The 21891-nt window shown below is 48.9% G+C and overlaps 1 protein-coding gene across 1 annotated transcript in view; it reads right to left on the reverse strand.

The window, feature by feature from the left end:
* Positions 1-21891, reverse strand: part of LOC134019578 (voltage-dependent calcium channel subunit alpha-2/delta-3-like) — a 78162-nt gene that overhangs the window by 9813 nt on the left and 46458 nt on the right. Inside the window, exons 9-23 of the mRNA XM_062460541.1 lie at positions 18531-18602; positions 18324-18404; positions 17087-17161; positions 15751-15834; positions 15535-15606; positions 12855-12916; positions 12659-12726; positions 11606-11651; positions 11404-11501; positions 10417-10510; positions 9996-10091; positions 9656-9777; positions 7858-7935; positions 3515-3931; positions 1382-1716 (exon numbers count right to left, since the gene is read on the reverse strand). Of these exons, the coding sequence (XP_062316525.1) occupies positions 1382-1716; positions 3515-3931; positions 7858-7935; positions 9656-9777; positions 9996-10091; positions 10417-10510; positions 11404-11501; positions 11606-11651; positions 12659-12726; positions 12855-12916; positions 15535-15606; positions 15751-15834; positions 17087-17161; positions 18324-18404; positions 18531-18602 (1800 nt within the window). The remainder of the gene's footprint in view (positions 1-1381; positions 1717-3514; positions 3932-7857; positions 7936-9655; positions 9778-9995; positions 10092-10416; positions 10511-11403; positions 11502-11605; positions 11652-12658; positions 12727-12854; positions 12917-15534; positions 15607-15750; positions 15835-17086; positions 17162-18323; positions 18405-18530; positions 18603-21891) is intronic.

Here is a 21891-nt window from a genome sequence, read left to right on the forward strand (position 1 = left end):
GCGAGTATGCAAGAGCGTGAGCGTTTGTGTGTCTGTGTGCGTGTGAGCACGTGTGCATGCAAGTGTACAGTACGTGTGTGTCTCCGTGTGTGCGATGGGGGAGGGGATTTGTCACGTTAAACTAGCCAGCTATCACATGGAACCTTTCCCAGTTGACCTCCGGCTGACTCCACGGCAGAGAAGAAGAACAGGCCACCTCAGAGCAACACGACACACTCAACACAACACACACGACGACATCACACACACACATCAAACACCTTCTGGAGTTTATCTAACAGAGAAAGGACAGAGAGAGAGGGATAGAGACAGAGAGAGGGATAGAGACAGAGAGAGGGATAGAGGTAAAAGAGACGGGTAAGGCAAGAGGTGTGTGTGTGTGTGTGGCTGAGGGATCGGATGTAAATCGGATTTGGGAAATGGAGACATCTTGCATCTGTTTAGAGAAAGGCCCATGATCTCTGATTGCATGTCAGTGTGTGTGTGTAAATATTTTTCTCTCTCCTTCTTTCCGTCCTTCCTTCCTTTCTTCCTTTCTTCCTTTCTTCTTCCTTCCTTCCTTTCTTCCTTCCTTCTCCCCCTCTCTCTCTCTCTCTCTCTCTCTCTCTCTCTCTCTCTCTCTCTCTCTCTCTATCTCTCTCTCTCTCTCTCTCTCTCTCTCTCTCTCTCTCTCTCTCTCTCTCTCTCTCTCTCTGTCACTCTCTCTCTACCTCCACAGCAGTAGAGTTGTTCCTCTTCCTCTCCATCTTCATCCCTCCATCCCTCTCCTGTCCTAAGGAGTGCATGTGCGACAACCGCTCCAAGGTGGTTGACTGTCGGGGGCGGGGTTTATACGACATCCCGCGGCGTCTGCACCCGGACACTCTGGAACTCTATCTCCAGGACAACCGTATCCGGGGCCTGGGTTCCATGGCGTTGAGGGAAACGCCCCTCCTTCGTGTTCTGGACCTATCCAACAACTCCATCACGACCGTGTCGCCTTCGGCACTGCTGGGGCTGAGGGCTTTGCAGCGCTTCAGTCTGCCAATAACACGCTGAAGGAGCTTGACAGGCGGCTGCTGGGACCTATCCGGTCGCTCACTCACCTCGACCTCTCCTACAACAGGTGTTACAGCGCTCTCCGCCAATTGGGTTTGTGTGAGGGTGTGGTATGGCGGCACGGAAGGAGCCATGTGGACACGCATGCAGTACTTACAGAGTTAAGACAGAAGATGAGTTATTTTGCCAAAAGCACTGAAGTATGTAAGCAAGTATGCAAATGTTGAGTCAAATGCTCTCTCTCTCTCTCTCCCTTTCTCCCTCTCCCTCCAGTTTGGGAGGGTTGCCGGGGGCGATGGGGGAGAGCCTGAGGAATGTGTCATGGCTGGGCCTGGCCCACAACCGGCTGCAGCGCATGGACCGCTCCCTGCTGGAAGGGCTGGGTCGCCTGGATGGGCTGAGCCTGCGGGGGAACCCCTGGAGGTGTGACTGCCACCTCATAGGGCTCAAGCTGTGGCTGGAGACCTTCCTGTTCAGAGGTAGGACCTGGGGCCGGTCGCAGGACGTACTGGGGGCTTAGACCAGAGGTAGGACCTGGGGCCGGTCGCAGGACGTACTGGGGGCTTAGACCAGAGGTAGGACCTGGGGCCGGTCGCAGGACGTACTGGGGGCTTAGACCAGAGGTAGGACCTGGGGCCGGTCGCAGGACGTACTGGGGGCTTAGACCAGAGGTAGGACCTGGGCCGGTCGCAGGACGTACTGGGGGCTTAGACCAGAGGTAGAACCTGGGGCTGGTCGCAGGACGTACTGGGGGCTTAGACCAGAGGTAGGACCTGGGGCCGGTCGCAGGACGTACTGGGGGCTTAGACCAGAGGTAGGAGAAACTGGGCTCCATTTTGGGGAGGAAGCGAAGAGGAAGATGACGGCGCATGCTAGTGCTACCTTAGTAGGGGAATGCAAAACGAGTTCTTTTGAAACGGTAGTTCTTCTTGAAAACTCTTTTAAGTGACAATCGGGTTTGTGGATGTGCACACATCTACATGTATAGTCCTCGCTACACCCTTGGGTCTAATGGTGGAGAAAGGAGGTTCCACAATCATCCTCCATGTTGGATCAAACGGTCCATTAGCCTATCAAGCTACATTACATTATTAATAAGGTTACACCGTGATTCTAAATGCCAAGCTGGGTTTACATAACCAGGTCACAGGGCTCCATTCTAAGTCCAAAAGACCAGCTTACACAACAAGGGTATGACCTGTTCACTGGGAAGGCATGTACACGCACACACACACACACACCTTGTATGGTGCGCCAAAACCCCTGTTTTCCAGATACGTGATGTGAAAATATAATATCCCATGAGAGCTACAGCTATTTAATCTGCTTAGAGCGATGTCACATTTTGTTCACGCGCGGTCTCTGCATGTATGTGTTTGTGCGCCTCCATGCAATCTTGTCTAGCCTGTGAGCAAGTGTGCACGTGTTTCATTATTTTATTTTTTATAAGGTGAGTCCAGTGAGAGCCGTGTAACAGCTGTTTTCTGTGGCGTCCACAATCTGAAGCCCAGTGCCTCTCCCACGCCTCTCCCACGCCACGCCTCACTCGCCACCCCCCCAACCCTCCACCTCTCCACCCCAGGCTGAAACACGCCGGAATAGATTGATCGCTTTTATCATCTTTTTTTTCACAGCAGTTGAACTGCTTAACCTCGCTTCACAGGTGAAATACGGCACCATAAAATGGCTAGTTTCCTGGTGGCTTGGCAGGCAAGAGGGGACAGTCAAGGAACTACTGTCCTAACTACTGTCTCTGCTAACATGTCACTTGTTTCTGGGTCATCTTTGGCGAAGCAGGAAGCCATCTTGGGGAGGGAAGTTTGGCAGTGTAGCGTGACAGTGTGTGTGGGCCGGGGGGGGGGGAGGACTCAGTGAGTGAACAGACCAGCAGATAAAGAAAAACAGCAGAGAGAATCACGAGAGAGGGAAGCTTGTCCTGTAGTCAGAGATACTGCAGAAAGTGCCTAGGCTAGGAGACTGGATCAGGCCAGAATGGATGGCGAAGACGATTTTATCGACAATTGTTGTCACTAAGCTGTCGACGAGATATATGTTTTTCCAAGTCTGATAAGGCTTTTTACACTAAACGATAAGCAGCTTGTGCTTTAAATACTGGACAGCTTCTCTGTCTCTGTGTACAGATGATACTGAGAGACCAAGCAGAAGCCCTTTAGCTAGACTGAGAGAAGTAAGACCCTGAATACTGGAAAAAACAATAACAGGTTTCACAAACTGAAACGATAACTTTATGTCTCTATCTGTCCCCCCCCCCTCTCTCTCTCTCTCTCTCTCTCTCTCTCTCTCGCTCTCTCTCTCTCTCTCTCTCTCTCTCTCTCTGTCTCTGTCGCATGGTCTCTCTCCCTCTCCTTTCCGACCCATCTCTCCCAGGCGGCTTGGTGGATGAGGTCCTGTGCTCCCAGCCGGACGAGATGAAGAACAAAGAGCTGCACGCCGTTCCCTACCAGCTCTTCCACACCTGCATGACCACCAGCTACAACTACCTGTTCGCCAACATCCACCACCTGGAGGCCGAGCGCTCCCTGCGGGGCCACGCCCACCTCAGCCCGGGCATGCACAGCCCCCTGGGGGGAGCCGAGGGCCACGGCGGCGGGGGCGGCGGGGGCGGCCTGCCGGAGTGCGAGCCCAAGCAGCGTCCGCGCCCGGTGAACCTGCGCTACGCCATCGCCACCGTGGTGATCACGGGCGTGGTGTGCGGCATCGTGTTCCTGATGATGGTGGCCGCCGCCGTGTACGGCTGTGCCTACGCCGCCATCATGGCCAAGTACCAGCGGGAGCTGAAGAAGAACAAGGAGGCGGAGGCGGAGGCTCAGGCCGGGCAGGGGACCAAGGCTGCCACCACGGACGACAAGGAGCCGCTGGAGAACGCCATCGCCTAGGAGACGGGAGGACGCCAGCCGGGTTGTTGACCCCGCCTGAACTTGGAAACCTGGACCCCCCCAGTTGGTCCCGATATTATCATTATCACCGGACAACACTGTGTGTGTGTGTGTGTGTGTGTGAGTGGTGTGTGTGTGAGTGGTGTGTGTGTGAGTAGGGGGGCAGCGTCCAAACTGTGTCTATGCACTATGAAAACTGTAGAGTAATAAATAGCAGTATCTGTGTGAAGGGCAGGCCAAAGACTCTAAACATATCAATTCCAATTTTATCTCAGCTTATCTTATATCAGATAGAAATGCATATTATATAGATAACTGTTTTTCTGTAGCCACAGTAGTTGTATTATGTAAATGTATGAATTGATTTGGGTTTCGGCAGATTTAGTTTCTAAATGGTTGTTGATACATTCAGTAGGCCTGTGTCATGTTCTGGTCTCATTTAGAAGTGATTAGAAGGAATTTTAGTAGGTGGAGGAAGTGGATGATTATACTGTACTACTATGTGTGTGTGTGTGTATGCATGTGTGTATGCATGTGTGCGTGTCTGTGCGCGTGTATGTGTGATGATAACAAATTATCACTGAACGAATTTTTGAAAGAGTGATTCTAAAAGCAATAATAATGAAACAAACTAAAAGAAAATTGTTACAAAAAGATGTTTTGTGTCTGTTCATTGGCTAAGTGACACCAAGCTTTGCAAAGGACAGACAGGAAGGCCATAGAAGCAGGCCACGCACACACAACTCTGTGTCCTCGTTCTAACATGTCTACACTGCACACACACCAAAGACCTCTGTGTTCAACTGTCTTGTAGAATGTATTAATCCTTTTTACATAACGAGATAGAAAAAGCTCTGTATGGATCATGGATTAGACCCGACATGGAAGGGGGCTGTAGCTATGTGTGTGTGTGTGTGTGTGTGTGTGTGTGTGTGTGTTAGGGGGCAAAGAATCCCACACACATTTTCACCTAAGCGGCTGCTATGACATCAGTGAGATCCCATGTGAACTGACACCCCAGGAGTGAAGTCAAAGTCACCTCTAACCCCTTACACACCCCTCAGCGAGTGTGCGAGGGACGCTCACACACTGCTCACGTGCGCCTGCGTGTGTAAGGTTGACTCTTACTGTGGTAGTGTGTCCGCCTGCATGTGTGTTTACTGGATGTCTGTTTGCGTGTGCTGGTTATGTGAGATTGTATGTGTGTATGTGATACTGTGTTCCCACAGAAGCCCTAGTTCACTGTGGGAACACAGTATGTAGGATGTTAGCTTTGTTCTGGATCCCTCAATGTCCTTAAGAATGGAGCTAGCCTACTTATCTTGGTTTCTTGCTCACGTGGCCACGGGTGTGACACACACACTCACACACACACACACACACACACACGCTTTGACTCAGGGACGTCTGCAGTGCCCTGGGTGTGTGATGTCACCGCGCTGTCGTGTTGTGTTAGCGTGTTAGCGTGTTAGCGTATACAAAGGGATGAATCCCAGTGCTGTTGCTCAGAGAACTGGCCCTGGCTGGCCCAGGCTACATTAGCATTAGGCTACATTAGCATTAGCATCAGAGAACTGGCCCTGGCTGGCCCAGGCTACATTAGCATTAGCATCAGAGAACTGGCCCTGGATGGCCCAGGCTACATTAGCATTAGCATCAGAGAACTGGCCCTGGCTGGCCCAGGCTACATTAGCATTAGGCTACATTAGCATTTGGCTACATGACTCCCATCATTACATCCCGGTTTCAAGCCAGCCTCACTGTGTTTCAGTACCTTCTTCTAAACTCTATCATACTGCTACCTTCTTATAGCTAGACCCTATCCTACAGATATACCCTACCCTACTGCTACCTTCTACTGCTTTACCTTATCCTACAGATATACCCTACCCTACTGCTACCTTCTTATAGCTAGACCCTATCCTACAGATATACCCTACCCTACTGCTACCTTCTTATAGCTAGACCCTATCCTACAGATATACCCTACCCTACTGCTACCTTCTTATAGCTAGACCCTATCCTACAGATATACCCTACCCTACTGCTACCTTCTTATAGCTAGACCCTATCCTACAGATATACCCTACCCTACTGCTACCTTCTACTGCTTTACCTTATCCTACTGCCGCCTTCAAGTGCTATACACTGTCCTACTACTATACTATAAGCCACTACTAAACTCTATCCTACTACTATGCTTGATCCTATAAATATACTCTTTCCTACTGCAATACTGCTACTGTATCCTACTGCTGACCATACGATGGTGATGAGTTTGAGGTTTCTTCATGTTCTTCAAACATAGAACACATAGAAAGCAATGGGTTTCTGCTTGTGGAAGTGATGTGTCTAATGCTGACTGTATTGTATGGATGTGTGTGTGTGCGCATGAGTGTGTGAGTATCTGTGTGTGTGTGCGCACTTGAGTGTGTGAGTATCTGTGTGTGTGTATGTGTGTGAGCATGTGTGTGTGCATGAGAGTGTGTGTGTGTGTGTGTGATGGCACTCTACAGACTCTCCATCAGCCTCCTTCTGCTCCGGCACACTGCTTCCCCCCCAGGCCGCCCCTACCCACAATGCACTGCTCTCATGTCAACACATTCAGACACCGTGAAATCATCTCCTCGCTCTCTGTCCCCCTTTCCTCTCGTTCTTTCTCCGTTCTCCTCTAAGCCCTTTCATTCTCTCTGTCTCTCGTCCACCTTCATCCCCTGTCTGCTTTTCACTTGGGTGTGTCACCTGCCTGACGTTAGCTACCATCTCTTGGATCGTCTTTCAAGTTTGGGAATTAAATTGCCCCCAAATCTCCCCCAGAACGCAGCCCAGTCCTGTCGGTTTGTTGAGGATGAGGCCCACAGCGCTCCCTGGTGGTATCCAGATGTAGCACGCTGAAAGGACAGGCTCCAGGGTCCACGCGCACTGGGGCTGAACTCTCTATCAGCTGGGGTAACAAGCACCGCTGGGACTTGGTGTACTGTGGGTGATAAGAAGGGCTTTGTCTCGCGTGGAAAAGTGGTCACACTGTATGAGACACAAATGCAGAAATTATACACACACGCACATACTGCCTTCCAAGCCATGGATAATCATATAGCAACCCTCTCTCGTCTCTCTCCTCTCTATTCCTCTCCACTCTATCTCTCTCCCCTCTCTCTCCCCTCTCTCTCCACATCTCTCACCACTCTATCTCTCCCCTCTCTCTCCCCTCTCTCTCCCCTCTCTCCCAGTTTGTCCCGGTCCCTCGGTCCCCCGAGGCATGACTCACGGAGAGACATGACAGGGTCATATTAGATACCATCGCCATGCCAATTGCATTAACTTGCATTGCATGGTTGGGATGTACTGAGTCACCCAGTCATGAGATGGGCTGTAATCCCCCAGCCGAGTCCTGCTGAACACAGCAGTCCTGGGGGGGAGAGAGGCCCAATCAACCTGACACAGCCAGGACACGTAAAGACCTTGTGGTTTAGCTGCGAGCCACACACACACACATGCACACTCGCTCCCAGTCACAACACTCACCCGGAACACACGCACACAAGTCACGACTTCCGTGAACACACACACACTCGTTGCTTTGTGTATACACACATACACACACACACACACACACACACACAGGGGAAGGTCCAGGATGCGAAGTGACAGCTTGTGTTTGAACTCTGACCTTGCCTGAGGGAGTGAGGAAAGGATAGCCAATCACAGCCCATCCAGCTCAAACGGGTTTTGAGAGAGGGAGGGCGAAGGAGAGGACAACATTGAGCATGTGAACACAGGTCTGTAGAGAGACTGCTTGAATGAGTGCGAGTGTGTGTGTGTGTTTCTGCATGTGTGTTTGTGTGTGTGTGTGTGTTTCTGCATGTGTGTTTGTGTGTGTGTGTGGGGGGGGGGGGGGCAGTGTTTTGCAATTTTCACTTACCAGCAGCAATAGGTGACTTCCTCTCATCCAGCAGCTGAATGGCAGTGCTGGCCAACACCACACTTTTATTCTCTGACCCTGAGAAAACAAGAGCAAGCACACACACAGTTTACTTCATGATAAACTGCTCAATTACAGCACACATTGTGACATATTGCCATTGCGGGCAAGACACCAGGCTATTGGACAAAAAACATGAAATCCATTGAATGTTTTGTAAGGTCAAAATCATCTACAAGATTCCTGCAGCAGAGAGAAGTGAGTGATCCAGGGCAACAGCATCCTTTCACATGAGCTCTGAAGCCTGGGGCCTGGGCCCTGGGGCTGGGGCCTGGGGCTGGGGCCTGGGGCTGGGGCCTGGGGCTGGGGCCTGGGGCTGGGGCCTGGGGCCTGGGGCCTGGGGCCTGGGGCCTGCCCAACACACACTCCCATCAGGGTCATGCAGACTGCTTACACAACTGGGCGAGAGAGTAAGCACAAGTGTGCATGTGTGCGTGCGTTCTGGCTCTCGGTTACTGTGGAAAGGGCTGAACATAACATATCCCATTTCAACCCACAGCTCCATCCTGTCCACAAGAACACAGCTTGGAATTAATAAGAGAGAGAGAAACAGAGAGAGAGAGAGAGAGAGAGAGAGAGAGAGAGAGAGAGAGAGAGAGAGAGAGAGAGAGAGAGAGAGAGAGAGAGAGAGGAGGAGAGAGAGGAAGAGAAACAGAGTGAGAGAGAGAGGGAGTGAGAGGGAGAGAAAAACAGAAATAGAGAGAAACATAAATAATATATATATATATATATACAGAGAGAGAGAGAGAGAGAGAGAGAGAGAGAGAGAGAGAGAGAGAGAGAGAGAGCAAGAGAGAGGGGTGAAGAGAGAGAGAGAACAAGAGACAGAGGGGAAGAGAGAGAGAGAGAGAGAGAGAGAGAGAGAGAGAGAGAGAGAGAGAGAGAGAGAGGGGTGAAGAGAAAGAGAGAGCAAGAGACAGAGGGGAAGAGAGAGAGAGAGAGAGAGAGAGAGAGAGAGAGAGAGAGAGAGAGAGAGAGAGAGAGAGAGAGAGAGAGAGAGAGAGAGAGAGAGAGCGAGTCAAAGGGTGGAATAGGTGAAGAGGGAAATAGAGGGAAATGAGGTGAGGGTGGAGGAGGAAGAAGAAATGAAAATAGTAATAGTAAGGGAGAGCATTGGTTGACAGAAACAATAATACAAAAAAACATGTAATGGAAAAAGTTTACAAAAACACCACATTCATTTAGTGAACATTAACCACCGAACATCAGACAGTCTTCAGCCTCACGTCCTCATCCACATATGTTATGATCCAACAGTGATTATGTATAAATTATTGTGGATTCATCTACAATACAATTCTACTAGCTGGATTCATGGATTATCTTAAGCACCAATTCTAGCCGCAAAAGCAGATAAAGCAATCTGCACGCATGGAACATACACACACACACTCTCACACACACACTCTCTCACACACACACACACACACACACACTCACACACACACACACACTCTCTCTCACACACACATTCTCACACACACACACAAAGTGCATATTGAAGAGTTGAAGTGGATGATGAGATACGCCCAATCAGAAAATCCATCAGACAGACCCTCTGAGTGGCATCTTTAAACAGCAGCTCTGATACACCTCACATCTCTCTGAGTTCTGCAGTACAGTTCTGCACCTTCAGCACACGGCCAGACACCTCAGTAACAGTCTCTTGGGTAGGCTTTAACTAAGCCAAAGGGTGTGACTGGAAGAGCTTTGTGGCGTGGAACAGAGCGCTGCTGACCTGTGCTGAAGGGCAGGGAGTACACGAAGGTGCCAGGAACCTGTTCAGCTGCTCTCTTGTACCACAGGGGGAAGTGATCGGCGTTGAACACCCCCTCTTTATCTTCAGCTGTCAGGAAGTCTCTTGAAGCAGACAGGAAACAGAGGTGATGATACAGGAAGCCAACAGGAACACACACACGCCCATGCACACAGATCAAGCAAAAAGAGAGTGAGTGAACACACACGTACGCGCATGTGCACCCAGACCGTACACACACACATACACTGCATACACACACACACACATACACTGCATACACACGCACACACACACACACACACAGGGTACATGTACTTACTGATTGGTGAGCAGGTCTGGGGGTACAAACAGGTTGATCCTGGAGAGACCTGTGCGTGTCCCCAGGTAGGCGATCTCCACCCCTTTATCAGAGTTCCTGCACACACATCAGGGGCTTATTACGTAAAGCAGTGGAACTGCATCAGGGCGAGCTGGGACTGGCCGAGTGTTAGCACGTGCACACGGGAGACGCAGGGAGGGGGGATAGGGTGAGGAGGAGGAGGAATACAGTTTGATCTGAGGAAGAAGAGAGGAGGATAAGGAGGAAGAGAGAGGGGGGAGGAAGAGGAGAACGATAAAAGGAGGAGGAGGAAGAAAGGAGAAGGAAGAGAAGGAGAGCAGGAGGAAGGAAGGGAGAGGAAGAGAGAAGGTAGAGAGGAGGAGGAGAGAGGGGAGGGGAGTGGGAGTGAGATTGGACGTACTCTGACTTGTTGAGCACCAGGCTGGTCCAGTAGGCCTCCAGAGGGGCTGTGACCACAGCGTCAAACAGAACCTCCTGAACCAGCTCTTTATCACCTGGAGAAACACACACACACGCGTATACACACACACACACACACGTTGCTCAGACCAACTAATACAGAAGAGCTCCACCAGAACCAGAGCTGGACCACATGATCAAAAAGACAGGTGCAGCCAGACAGCCGTGCAGTGTGTGTGTGTGTGTGTGTGTGTGTGTGTGTGTGTGTGTGTGTGTGTGTGTGTGTGTATGAGTGAGTATGTGAGTGTGTGTCAGGGCTCGCAACTAATTTTTTTCCTCACTGTCCCAGAACCATCCCAAATTGCAAAATGAACCATCCCAAACTTAAATTCACCTGTCCCAAAATATAAATTATTGTGTTTTTGCAGTCTGACATGGGTCTAGGTTATTTGAAACACTATTTAAGTAATCCATACAGTTGTGGGACTCATATCAATGTCTGAATTTCAATGTGAATACATATACACAATTGAATACACAATTTTCTTGCTTGTTTCATGGTGGTGCTAACACAATTATTGGTGTGGCTGTAGTGAACAAGTTTCTGAAGGTTTGAAAAAAGTTTTGGAAAATACGTTTTTAAAGGTTTGAAAAATATTTTCTACAAATAGTTTCGAAAGGTTGAAAATATATTTTCGATAAAAAATAAAATAGGTTTGCATCATTGATGAGTACTTGATGTGGACTCTACTAAACTCTACTGTACTCTGCTCTGCTTTACTGTACTCTGTTGTTTTTGTTTATGATTTAGAAAATATTTTCGATAAAATGTTTTGAAAACAACATTTCTAAAGGTTTGAAAAATATTTTCTACATAACGTTTTTAAAAAGGTTTTGTGGTCTATCGTCCCAAAGTCTGACGCCGTTAATTTCGAGCCCTGGTGTGTGTGAGTGTGTGTGTGTGTGAGTGTGTGTGTGTGTGACTCACAGGACAGGTGTGTCTCTCGTCTGCTGAGGTAGAGTTTGATGGCTTCTATCTGGGACAGGTATCGATGCTCAGGGTGCTCGTCCGTGTCACAGTAGGTCCTGAAACACAGGGACAGGCACCCTGGTTCATCAGAACACACACTCACACACACACACACACACACACACACTCACACACGCACACACACAATGTGTGCACTCACCACTCGTCTGCTAGGGCCACATCAGGATGTTCCAGGTCGTGCAGTCCTACACAAGACACGTTTAGTTTTCATATGAACTAGAAACTGGAACATACACACACATACATCATACAGTACACACACCCGCATACACATACCTATGTAGACAAACCCCACATGACCACACACACACACACCCACGCACACACACGCTTCTTGACAAATGTGTGTTCTGATTGGCTGTGACAGGTCTGATGAGATCAGGAAGAGCCCAAGCATGCTCAGAGAGCGCCACACAGGAGACAAGCTCCTAAACACACACACTCAGACGGCATGAATATTAACATGCATGATTCCTGGACACTGGACGCAGAGCCTGCACACACACACACACCGCACGTTCACACACACACATGCCGCACATGCACACACGTGTACACACACAAACACACAAGCTAAGGCAAGGCATCACCGCCACTGAATCAATATATAGCTTCCTGTGTAATTGTGGCTTCTACCCCCTTCATGGACAACACAACACCAAAGAGAGAGGAGAGAGGAGCGTGAGGGAGAGAGTGGAGGGAGGGAGAGAAATTGGAACAGAAAAATAAAAGAGATATGAAGAGAAAGGGAGGAGAGATACCAAAAAATATAAATTGAAACATGTAGACAGACTGAGACACAGGCAGACATGCACACCAACTAGCGGCAGACAAGTAGACAGAGAGACAGACAGGTGACCGACAGACAGACAGGTAACAGACAGACAGGTGACAGACAGACAGGTGACTGAGAGACAGACAGGTGACAGACAGACAGTTGACAGACAGACAGACAGACAGGTGACAGACAGACAGGTAACAGACAGTTGACAGACAGACAGACAGACAGGTGACAGACAGACAGGTAACAGACGGACAGGTGACAGACAGACAGTTGACTGAGAGACAGACAGGTGACAGACAAACAGGTAACAGACAGACAGTTGACAGACAGACAGACAGACAGGTGACAGACAGACAGGTAACAGACGGACAGGTGACAGACAGACAGGTGTCAGAGAGACATTCCTACCTTCCTCCACAGTGACGTTTCCTCTGAAGAAGTACTTGCCGTGGCCCCTGGTCAGCGCCACCCCCAGGCTGTGTTAACAGCAGTGTTAGAAAAGCAGCTGACGGAGCAGAAAGTCTGCACACCTTCCTGATGCAGGAGCCACAAACACACAGAGCAGTTCCAGCACAGAGCCTGCATGCAGCGGAGGTCCACGCACCTGAAGGGAGTCCCCTTGATGTCTGTGTAGTAGTAATCATTATGTAACACCAGCACACGTTTCTGAAACACACACACACACACACAGTCTTTTATCCTTCCATCCCAGAATGTGGAGAGTAACAAAAGGCTTGCACTTATACCTTACTATGTGGCACCATCTAGTGGCGTTGCAATCAATGTGTCCCTGTGTGTGTGTGTGTGTGTGTGTGTGTGTGTGTGTGTGTGTGTGTGTGTGTGTGTGTGTGTGTGTGTGTGCGTACATACATTTTTTTTTTTTTTGTAGTGAGGTCCACAAGACCACACGGAGCCAACATCTTGCCACACCTGAAGAGTGATTCAATCACATCAGACAAACCTAATCAGCCCTTGTGACACCCTCAGTATGCTGATTACCCACCAAACGCCGATGCAAAGGAACCATAGAATGGGGGGGGACGACCTCCCCAATCTACCTAATCAGCCCTCCTGCTAGCTTGCAAGCTTCAAAGGGCCTGATTTAGACAACACGTCTCCAGCGACCATTTGCTATCCGTTTCGGCGGCGATTTGAACAAAGAACATACCTTGATCAGAACTTTTGAGGAAAGTCTTGAGACTTCACCTTTACCACAAGAGTACAAGGTGGAGAATTATGAGAGGGATATTTGTGTTATGTTTGTTACTTTGTTTTAATGTTGTGTTCACTGAAATCTTGATTCTAGTAACAACTCCTTCTTCCTGAAAGATAACCACGTCATTCTTGGTATCTACACGAAGCTATCATAATAAAACAATCATTCAACTATATTTTGTAACTGTACCAAGATGTCCAGAACAATATTTGAACCATCGAATGATCAGCCAGAGATCAGATCACACCTTTGGTAGGTGTGAAGGAAGGAGGGGGGAGTTGAGAACCCAGCTTCCCCCAATCCACATCTGACCCCAGACGGGTCCTCCCTCGAACTGTATAAAGCCCTAAGATGACCATCAATCTCTGACTCCAGCGAAACCGACCATGGCCTGAACGCCATCAGGATTGGCGTTCCAAGGACGTCGCCAAGCTTCTCCTGAGATTCAACTTTATAGTGAACGCGTCACTATCTGGACGTTTCAACAGAAGAACCAAAAACGCAATTCCAAATGCGACTTCACTGAGATCCCGCAGACTCAGTCACATGACCCAGCGCAGCCGCGCTGTGACTTCAGATTCTTCAAATGGACCTTTGGCGCAAACCGCCCTCAACATCATTGATCAACCCCTGATCAAACGTAACTATGGCTAACGCTCTTTCCCCCTCGACATGGCATTGGCGTGAGCTCTGTTTATGATTTGTAAGGATGTAATCACTGACTGTACAATTTCTGCCTTTCTTTAAGTTAGACCATTTCATTCTGTTCATTGAAACCAATCTCTCATATCAAACCCATAATCCAACTTTTCATAAGATCTGTTTACCTTACTTGAATAAATTCATTGTAAAGATATTTTGACGTGCGTGTTCACTGATGTTACGATTGGCTCTACTCTTAGAACGAATTCATTCCTAAAGATGAGACTGATTATTACATATTAAACATAGGATTCCCTAATGTCCTAAACCAATATTAGGGTGGTGCCCCAGACTTTATGATAAATTAAGTATTTCTATCTTTAAACGAGCAAACCCCGCTACATTTTTTACATACATCCACACATACATTGGTGTTTGTGTTTCAGGGCAGAATCAGATAAACGTTGTGTCTAAAAACCTGTACGACATTCGACAAGCTTAACTTCCTCACTATCCACTGGCACAAGTAGAGTCGTTTGAGCGGCATGTTACGCAAGATCCGACAGCCGTCATACACACATAAATATCCCAGAGACAAGACTCTCTTCAGCACGCGCATCCCCACTGGACCTGCGAGCTGAATATGACGCAATACTAACTATACTACATCCTACTACTGAGGACAAGCAGCAGAGCTGTGTGAACGTTTACAAGCAGCTCCTCTCTGAGAGGGGGTGTGGGGGGGAGAGACTGTGAGCTGAAGAGTCCCCCGAGTGTGGTTTAGCATAAGCCTGGTTAATACACGCACACACTAACACGGGGACACACGCATGCGCCAACACACACAGACACACACACACACACACAAGGACACTCACAAAAACCTATGCATGCGCCAACACACACACACACACACACAGACACTCACATCCGCAGGAGCCCATACATCCTCTCTCCCGCACACACACACACACACACCCTGACAGAGCGGTGGTAAAAGAGAATCACTGGGCTTCTGTGTCTCCCAGGTTCAGCAGCATATGCTAAGCTGAGATAAGGAGTCTTCCCCCAAAATGCTCACACACACACGCACACACACACACGCACCCCCACACAACTGTGGCACAAAATCGTGAAGTCAATCCTCCACACTGCAATAGCCCTCTAGAATTCCAGCACAGCGTGTGTGCATGTGTCTGCGTGTGTGTATGCCTGTGTGTGTGTGTGTGTGTGAAGACAGAGGGGACATTCTACAGAGGTAAAGACATCTCCTGGCTCTGAAGAGGCTTCCTTCTGAGTGTGTGATCTGGCTGGTACCAACCACTCACCATAGCAACTTGATTTGTTTGTTGCGTGTGTGTTAGTGTGTGTGCTGACCGTTTGCACGTTGGTAATCTGGTGATTTAAAGGCTCTGGTTTCTCTTACCCCTTTGTCCACAGTCTTCTTCACCTCCATAGAGAAAGTCCCCGTCTTTCGGTTCACCATGGCGTTACGCAGCTACAGAAACACACACACACACAGATGCATACAAATGTATACTAAATTTACATTCTTACAACAGCATGCTGCAATCAATCATCTGCATTAATTCTAAGTATTTGCAAATGTCTGTAAGTATTTGCAGAAACCACAAAGTCTTACAATGTCCTCCTTGTCCTCCCACTCCACCTCGGACAGATCCACGCTGCTGTAGTTGGGCTTCCTGCGCTTCTTACTCTCCTCGTACTGGACACACACACACACACTTTAATTACAGACACAACCGCACCAACAAAAGATTCCTTTGATTCCAAACCATGATTCTTATATCCTCATGTCTACCATTGTGTGAAGCCAAGCAGGTGAGGGATGAGTGTGTGTCTGTGCTTGATCTCCAATTCATCTATCATTCAGACCATCAGTAGAGGCTGTTTAGCATCCCAGCCTTTGGTATTGCTCGATATTGCTGATAAAATAGAGTGGATGTGCTCTGTTCACCTCCCTGGACCGGACCCGGGGCTTTGTTTGATACCAGCTGTTAAATATACATGACAGAGAACACAGGCCCACTACTCACAGTCAAGTACAAGGTTCTGTATGAATCAGAGGATGTGTGTGTGTGTGTGTGTGTGTGGTGGTGTTGTATGTGCGTTTGTAGTAAAAACATGGGCATGTGTGTATCTTGGTATGCTTGCCTGTCTCACTGTGTGTGTGTGTGTGTGTCAACCCTCCCTCTGTTCATCTGTCACTGAAAGGACAGGATCCCACCCCTCATTAGAGTTTAAATAGTGTTCATTACTGTGTGTAATTAGACAGCTATTAAACCATCACTCTGTCTGTCTGTCCTCCTCCTCTCATCCCTCGCTCCATCCCTTCTTTTCCATTCCAACTGTCCTTTTCAGCTCTCATTCTCTCATTCTCTCTCTCTCCCTCTCTCTCACACACACACACACACACGTGTTTCCATCCTCATATGTTATGTCCGTTCTGTTTCTCTCTTCCTCTGCCATCTCATCCCTCCATCCCCGCCCCTCCATCTCTGAGTGAGTGAGCACAATGGGTTTAATCACTGGCATTCAGACGCTGTATCTCTGTCTATTCACAGCTCCACGGAGAACTGGAACCCAGTCCCCTCATCTGCATACCACTGAGCAGCTCTCTCTCTCTCTCTCTCTCTCTCTCTCTCTCTCTCTCTCTCTCTCTCTCTCTCTCTCTCTCTCTCTCTCTCTCTCTCTCTCTCTCTCTGTCTCTCACACACGCACACAAACACCTTGACATACCCAGAACGGCGTATGTCTCTTCTAACTCCCATGACTTACAATCTGATTCTAATCCGCTGGATGAAGTTCATGTCTGGTTCAAAAGCTGGAGTCTAGCTGTAGATGCTGATGACAGGGCGAGGGTCAGGGGCGGGGGCAGGGGCAGGGACAGTCCCCTCTCTCAGAGCAGGGCGGGTTAGCAGGCTGTCTGGGTTCATACTGAGAGAGGTGGTACTCACCAGAGGCCTGAGGTCCGGGTGTGTGAGGATGTAGCCGTTGTTGGTGATAGCAAACGCGTAGCCGTGAATGCCCAGCTGCAAGAACACACACACACGCGCACACACACAGAAACACATACACACAAGCATGAAAGCGTACTCACACACAGACACACACACATAAAAGCACACACACACACCAACCCACCCACACACATTCGTCCACGCACAAAAACAAAAAACGCACGTCGGATGAATATGTATCCAATCAAGCTCTCTGTCACCTGAGCCACCGAGCGACGAGCGTTTCCACGGCGACTCATTTGAATTTGCACAAAAACAGGGAGGTGAGGTCCTGTCCTCCCCCTGCCAGGGGCCACAGCCACACCACACACTTCCAAATGTCACACCGTCATGGCAAACCTCACATTTACACGTCACGTCTCCCACCGGAGACCGCCCCGATCGACAGGCCAGACCTCCCCTGGAAGTCTCTGGGGTGGCGGCTCGAGCGGGGACTTTGCTACTTCCCTGTTGTGACGAGGAGAGGGGGTGGAAGCGTCCAGGGGAGCAGGAGGAGGAGGGAGGAGGGGGGAAGGAGGAGGAGGGGGGGAGGAGGAGGGAGGAGGGGGGAAGGAGGAGGAGGGGGGGAGGAGGAGGGAGGAGGGGGGAAGGAGGAGGAGGGGGAGAGGAGGAGGGAGGAGGGGGGGAAGGAGGAGGAGGGGGGGAGGAGGAGGGAGGAGGGGGGGAGCAGGAGGAGGGGGGGGGAGGAGGGAGGAGGGGGGAAGGAGGAGAAGGGGGGGAGCAGGAGGAGGGGGGGGGGAGGAGGGAGGAGGAGGAGGGCTCACAGCCTCTGTGACAGCTGGAGAGGGGCACCTCCACGCCTCCGCTGCCATGAAGCCAAGGGACTCGTTCAGTGTTCGTTTTAACGATAACAGATGAGGGCTTCTGATGCCCCTCGGTAGCTTATAGGATAAGTGCGTGTATCATGAAGGCTGAGGCCTCACCGGCCTGGACTGGGTTTGAATCCGGCCTTGGCTCTTTGTCTCCCCCCCCCCCCCTCTCTGCCTCTCCTCACTTAAAACTGTCCAGAACGTAAAAAATGCCCCAAAAAATATAATTTATCAAATCGGGACAAACCCCTCCTAAACATCCGTGTTGTGTGGCCTTGACTTCCTACAGTTCTTTACATATTCAGAGCCGCTGTTCCCAGACGTAAAGACACAGGGAGTGCAGGAGGCTGCTAGACATGTGTTACCTTGTATTTGGGGATGGTCTTGAGGAGTTCAGAGACGGGGATGTCTGTTCCTACCACCCCAAGCAGGATCCCTCTGTTCCGCTGGGCACAAGACGGGTTAATTAGAGGTTTCCAAAAGAGCAGTGTAAGAATATAACATTTTATATGATGTGAGTGTTTATTAGTTCATGATGACCCTGTCTGTAACCCCCCCCCCCCTCCGCTCACAGTCTCGTTCTTGGTGCTGAACACAGGCATGGCAACTGTCGTCATCAGGACTGGACTGTGACCGTCATCCATCTTAGAAAAGAAGAAACAAGGAGAAAGACAGGGAGAGGGGAGAGCAGAAGAGAGGGAGAGAGAAAGAACGAGGGAGAGAGACAGAATGAAAGAGAAGGAGGGAGGGAGAGAAATACAGAGAAAGATAAATGAAATTGGAGCGTCATTCTTCCCCAGGTCAGTGAAAGGGGCAAAGGAACACGTACAGAGAGGTTGCTCTTTCTGAGACACATCAAAGGGATGGAAGTGATGACAGAACACATGGAGAACACACAGAGCTGAGGCTTGTGGCTGTGCAATATGATCGTGACATTATGAGTGCCATGGATGGCATATCGCTTGAACATGGCAAACTATTTCACGCTAAACTAGTACACTACGCCCACGTAAACACGACAGCGGAGTCTCGGTTTGTCTCAGAAAACAACCGCCGCCGACCCCAACCCCCCCCACCACTTCACCCCTACCATCAACCATATGTTTTATTCATGTTCATAATCAGCCTTTAAATGTGTTTAATCACGCTAGGCTTTGATCTCTTAGTGGTGTAAGCTCATCCAGAGGCAGTCATTATGTTTGGAGAGGGTTAAGACTGCTGGTGGAATAATTAGGATATTTATCTGTTCACAGGACGTCCTATATTATCTGGAGATGGTATCTCCTTACTGACTGCAACTTGATACTGGTGCAAATAGATCAGCAATTTCCGACCTTTTCCACTTTGCGGCCCACTTGCGGCTTAAAAAAGAAATTGCGGCCGACCAACACATCCGTTCACTTAATTTGCGCTTCGGCCAGGTCTAGAACTTCCGGTAAAGTTAGAAACTTGACTTAATAACCAGAACAGGTTATGTTAACCCTTACTTCCTATTGCTCTCTACACTCAGATCGTGCGGCTACTCACTTTTTTTCATTGACCGATAACAGGTCTCCATCACGGAGATCTCTCCCGTTTCCAGATGGCAGATTCAAAGTCAACATATCCAAAACTATCTTCCCCAATAATTTTTGTTCTATTCTCGAACCTGGCTCATACTACTAGCTTTTTTATAGAATAATTTGTGCTGATTTTTGAAACCAATCCGAAATGGTTAAACTAGCACCCCATTTATTTGCTCACGTCAAGAAAAGTTGCCTGGAACTGTGCCCGCGGGTACGAACAGGTCACGAGCACAAAAGGGAACATTAGCCGATCGCTGATTTACCTGAGCTGAATGAGCACAAGGAGAAAGGGCTTGATAATCTACAGTTGCCTGCCCTGCTGTAGCCAGTGTATATAGGTCTATGGTTGGAAACAGACTGGTTGGGAATCGCTGAGACAGACAGGTAGATGGATGGATAGGTGCGGGTAAGGTTGTGCGCGTGCTGAGGGATACAAGCCCGGGTACTGCTGTGTCCTGCCGTGAGTCATACTCGAGAAGCTACTTTACTTCACTGTAAACTTCATAGCACCACAACGGAGGCTACAATAATATATTATCACACACATCAATGAGCAAACTGTCTCAGCCTCGTTTGGACCTCGGCAGACCAACTCATTCATTCAAGTTTCTTTTCAGGTATATATTGTATGACAACAGCGCAACCACTATTTGGTACAAACTGTGCAAGGTTTAACTTTGAAACAATTGTAAGGTCTTAAGTATGTTTTTGTTGTGTATGTTCACTCTTCACCCTTTAAATGAACCTTGAAACACCAGAGATTGTGTCCCCAATACCCTCCCACAGTAATAATGAATAACGACAAAATGATGACAGCATCCATTTTATTTCCCTTCGGATGGAGGAGGAAAGGGACAGAGAGAGAGGGGAGGGGGAGGAGAGCGAGAGAGAGAGAAAAAGGAGAGAGGAAAAGGAGAGAAAGCGAGAGAGAGAGAGAGAGAGAGAGAAAGAGAGAGTGAGATGAAAGAGAGAGAGAGAGTGAGATGAAAGAGAGAAAGGAAGAGAGAGAGAGAGAGAGAGAGAGAGAGAGAGAGAGAGAGAGAGAGAGAGAGAGAGAGAGAGAGAGAGAGAGAGAGAGAGAGATGAAAGAGAGATGAGTGACCTGAGCTTACACAGTAATAGCCATACAAGAGCCGGTATTGGACGTCAGAGAGAGAAACGACACATAAATACAGTCCACTGTCTAACAATATACAGCCAGTCTGGAGACTGGATCGATTCGAGGCCAGGACAAAGGAACAGGATCTGGGCTAAAAATAAAGCACCTATTCCCAACATAGACCCACTGGATCATATATCACTATAGACAGAGCCTTAGAGAATATTCTGCCTGCTCACAAGCACACATATGTACGTATAGGAACAAAGAACTGAAATGTTCTTTAGTTTTGGAATGTCTGTTTGCTAGCTACTGTACACACCGTCAAATTTCCTGAGGTCGTTAGGTCTAAACCTGACCAAAAAACGACAGGACTTGCATGAGTCCTGACCTTCTCTAGTACAGATGACAAACACTTCTATACATTTTTCCTCACCAACCAGCCAGCTTAATATCTATTTAGTCTCTCATCCCACACATACAGTCCTGAGGTGGCTGCAGTCAGTTAAAACAATGTACATCTCTGAACATTTGAATGATCTGTCCCACTGTTTCCAGCTGTTTCCACAGAGCAGTGTCCCTGCAGGACATGACCAGGGCTGTTTGAAGACACCCTGCCATGTGATCTACTGGGGTGCAGGACAGAGCCTGGGGTCAGAAAAGGACGGGGATTCTTACAATGCTGACACACACACACACACACATTATCCTCGGACACACCGGCTTCTCTTTCTACCCACCTGGGGATAAGGTACAAGAAGCCACACACACGCACACACATAATCTCACGGGAAACCAAAAAATCTGGGCTGCTGTGACGAATGGCGTGCGGGTGTCTGTGGTAACCTTCGTTCCCTTGGCGACCAGGCTTAATGATGATTTGGCCGTGAGGGCTGACTGGAAGCTCCGTTGGGAATAACATAAAAACACATAGAAACCACGTCCTGAAAACTCCACATAAGGAGCAGATAACCTTGACAACAGGCAGGGTTTGAGTTTAGAGGACTAACGTGGTCCTGGGCTAGAAGACACCCAGCTTCACCTGGTTTTGCTACCTAGGTCATACCTAGGTCAGCACATCAATTGAATAGATGTACTACACCTATTTGCTATATTTATGCTCCTTCTTACAGGAATCACAGTTCATATTCATGATCTCCCCTCTCTCTCAACCAGGAACTTCCTTAATCCCTAAACTCACTATCTCTCTTTTTTATACCGCTCATCCTCTCCTTCACCCTTCCTCTCCTTCACTCTCTGCCCTCCCTC

This window comes from Osmerus eperlanus, chromosome 4, assembly GCF_963692335.1.
Source record: "Osmerus eperlanus chromosome 4, fOsmEpe2.1, whole genome shotgun sequence".
NCBI classification, from domain to species: domain Eukaryota; kingdom Metazoa; phylum Chordata; class Actinopteri; order Osmeriformes; family Osmeridae; genus Osmerus; species Osmerus eperlanus.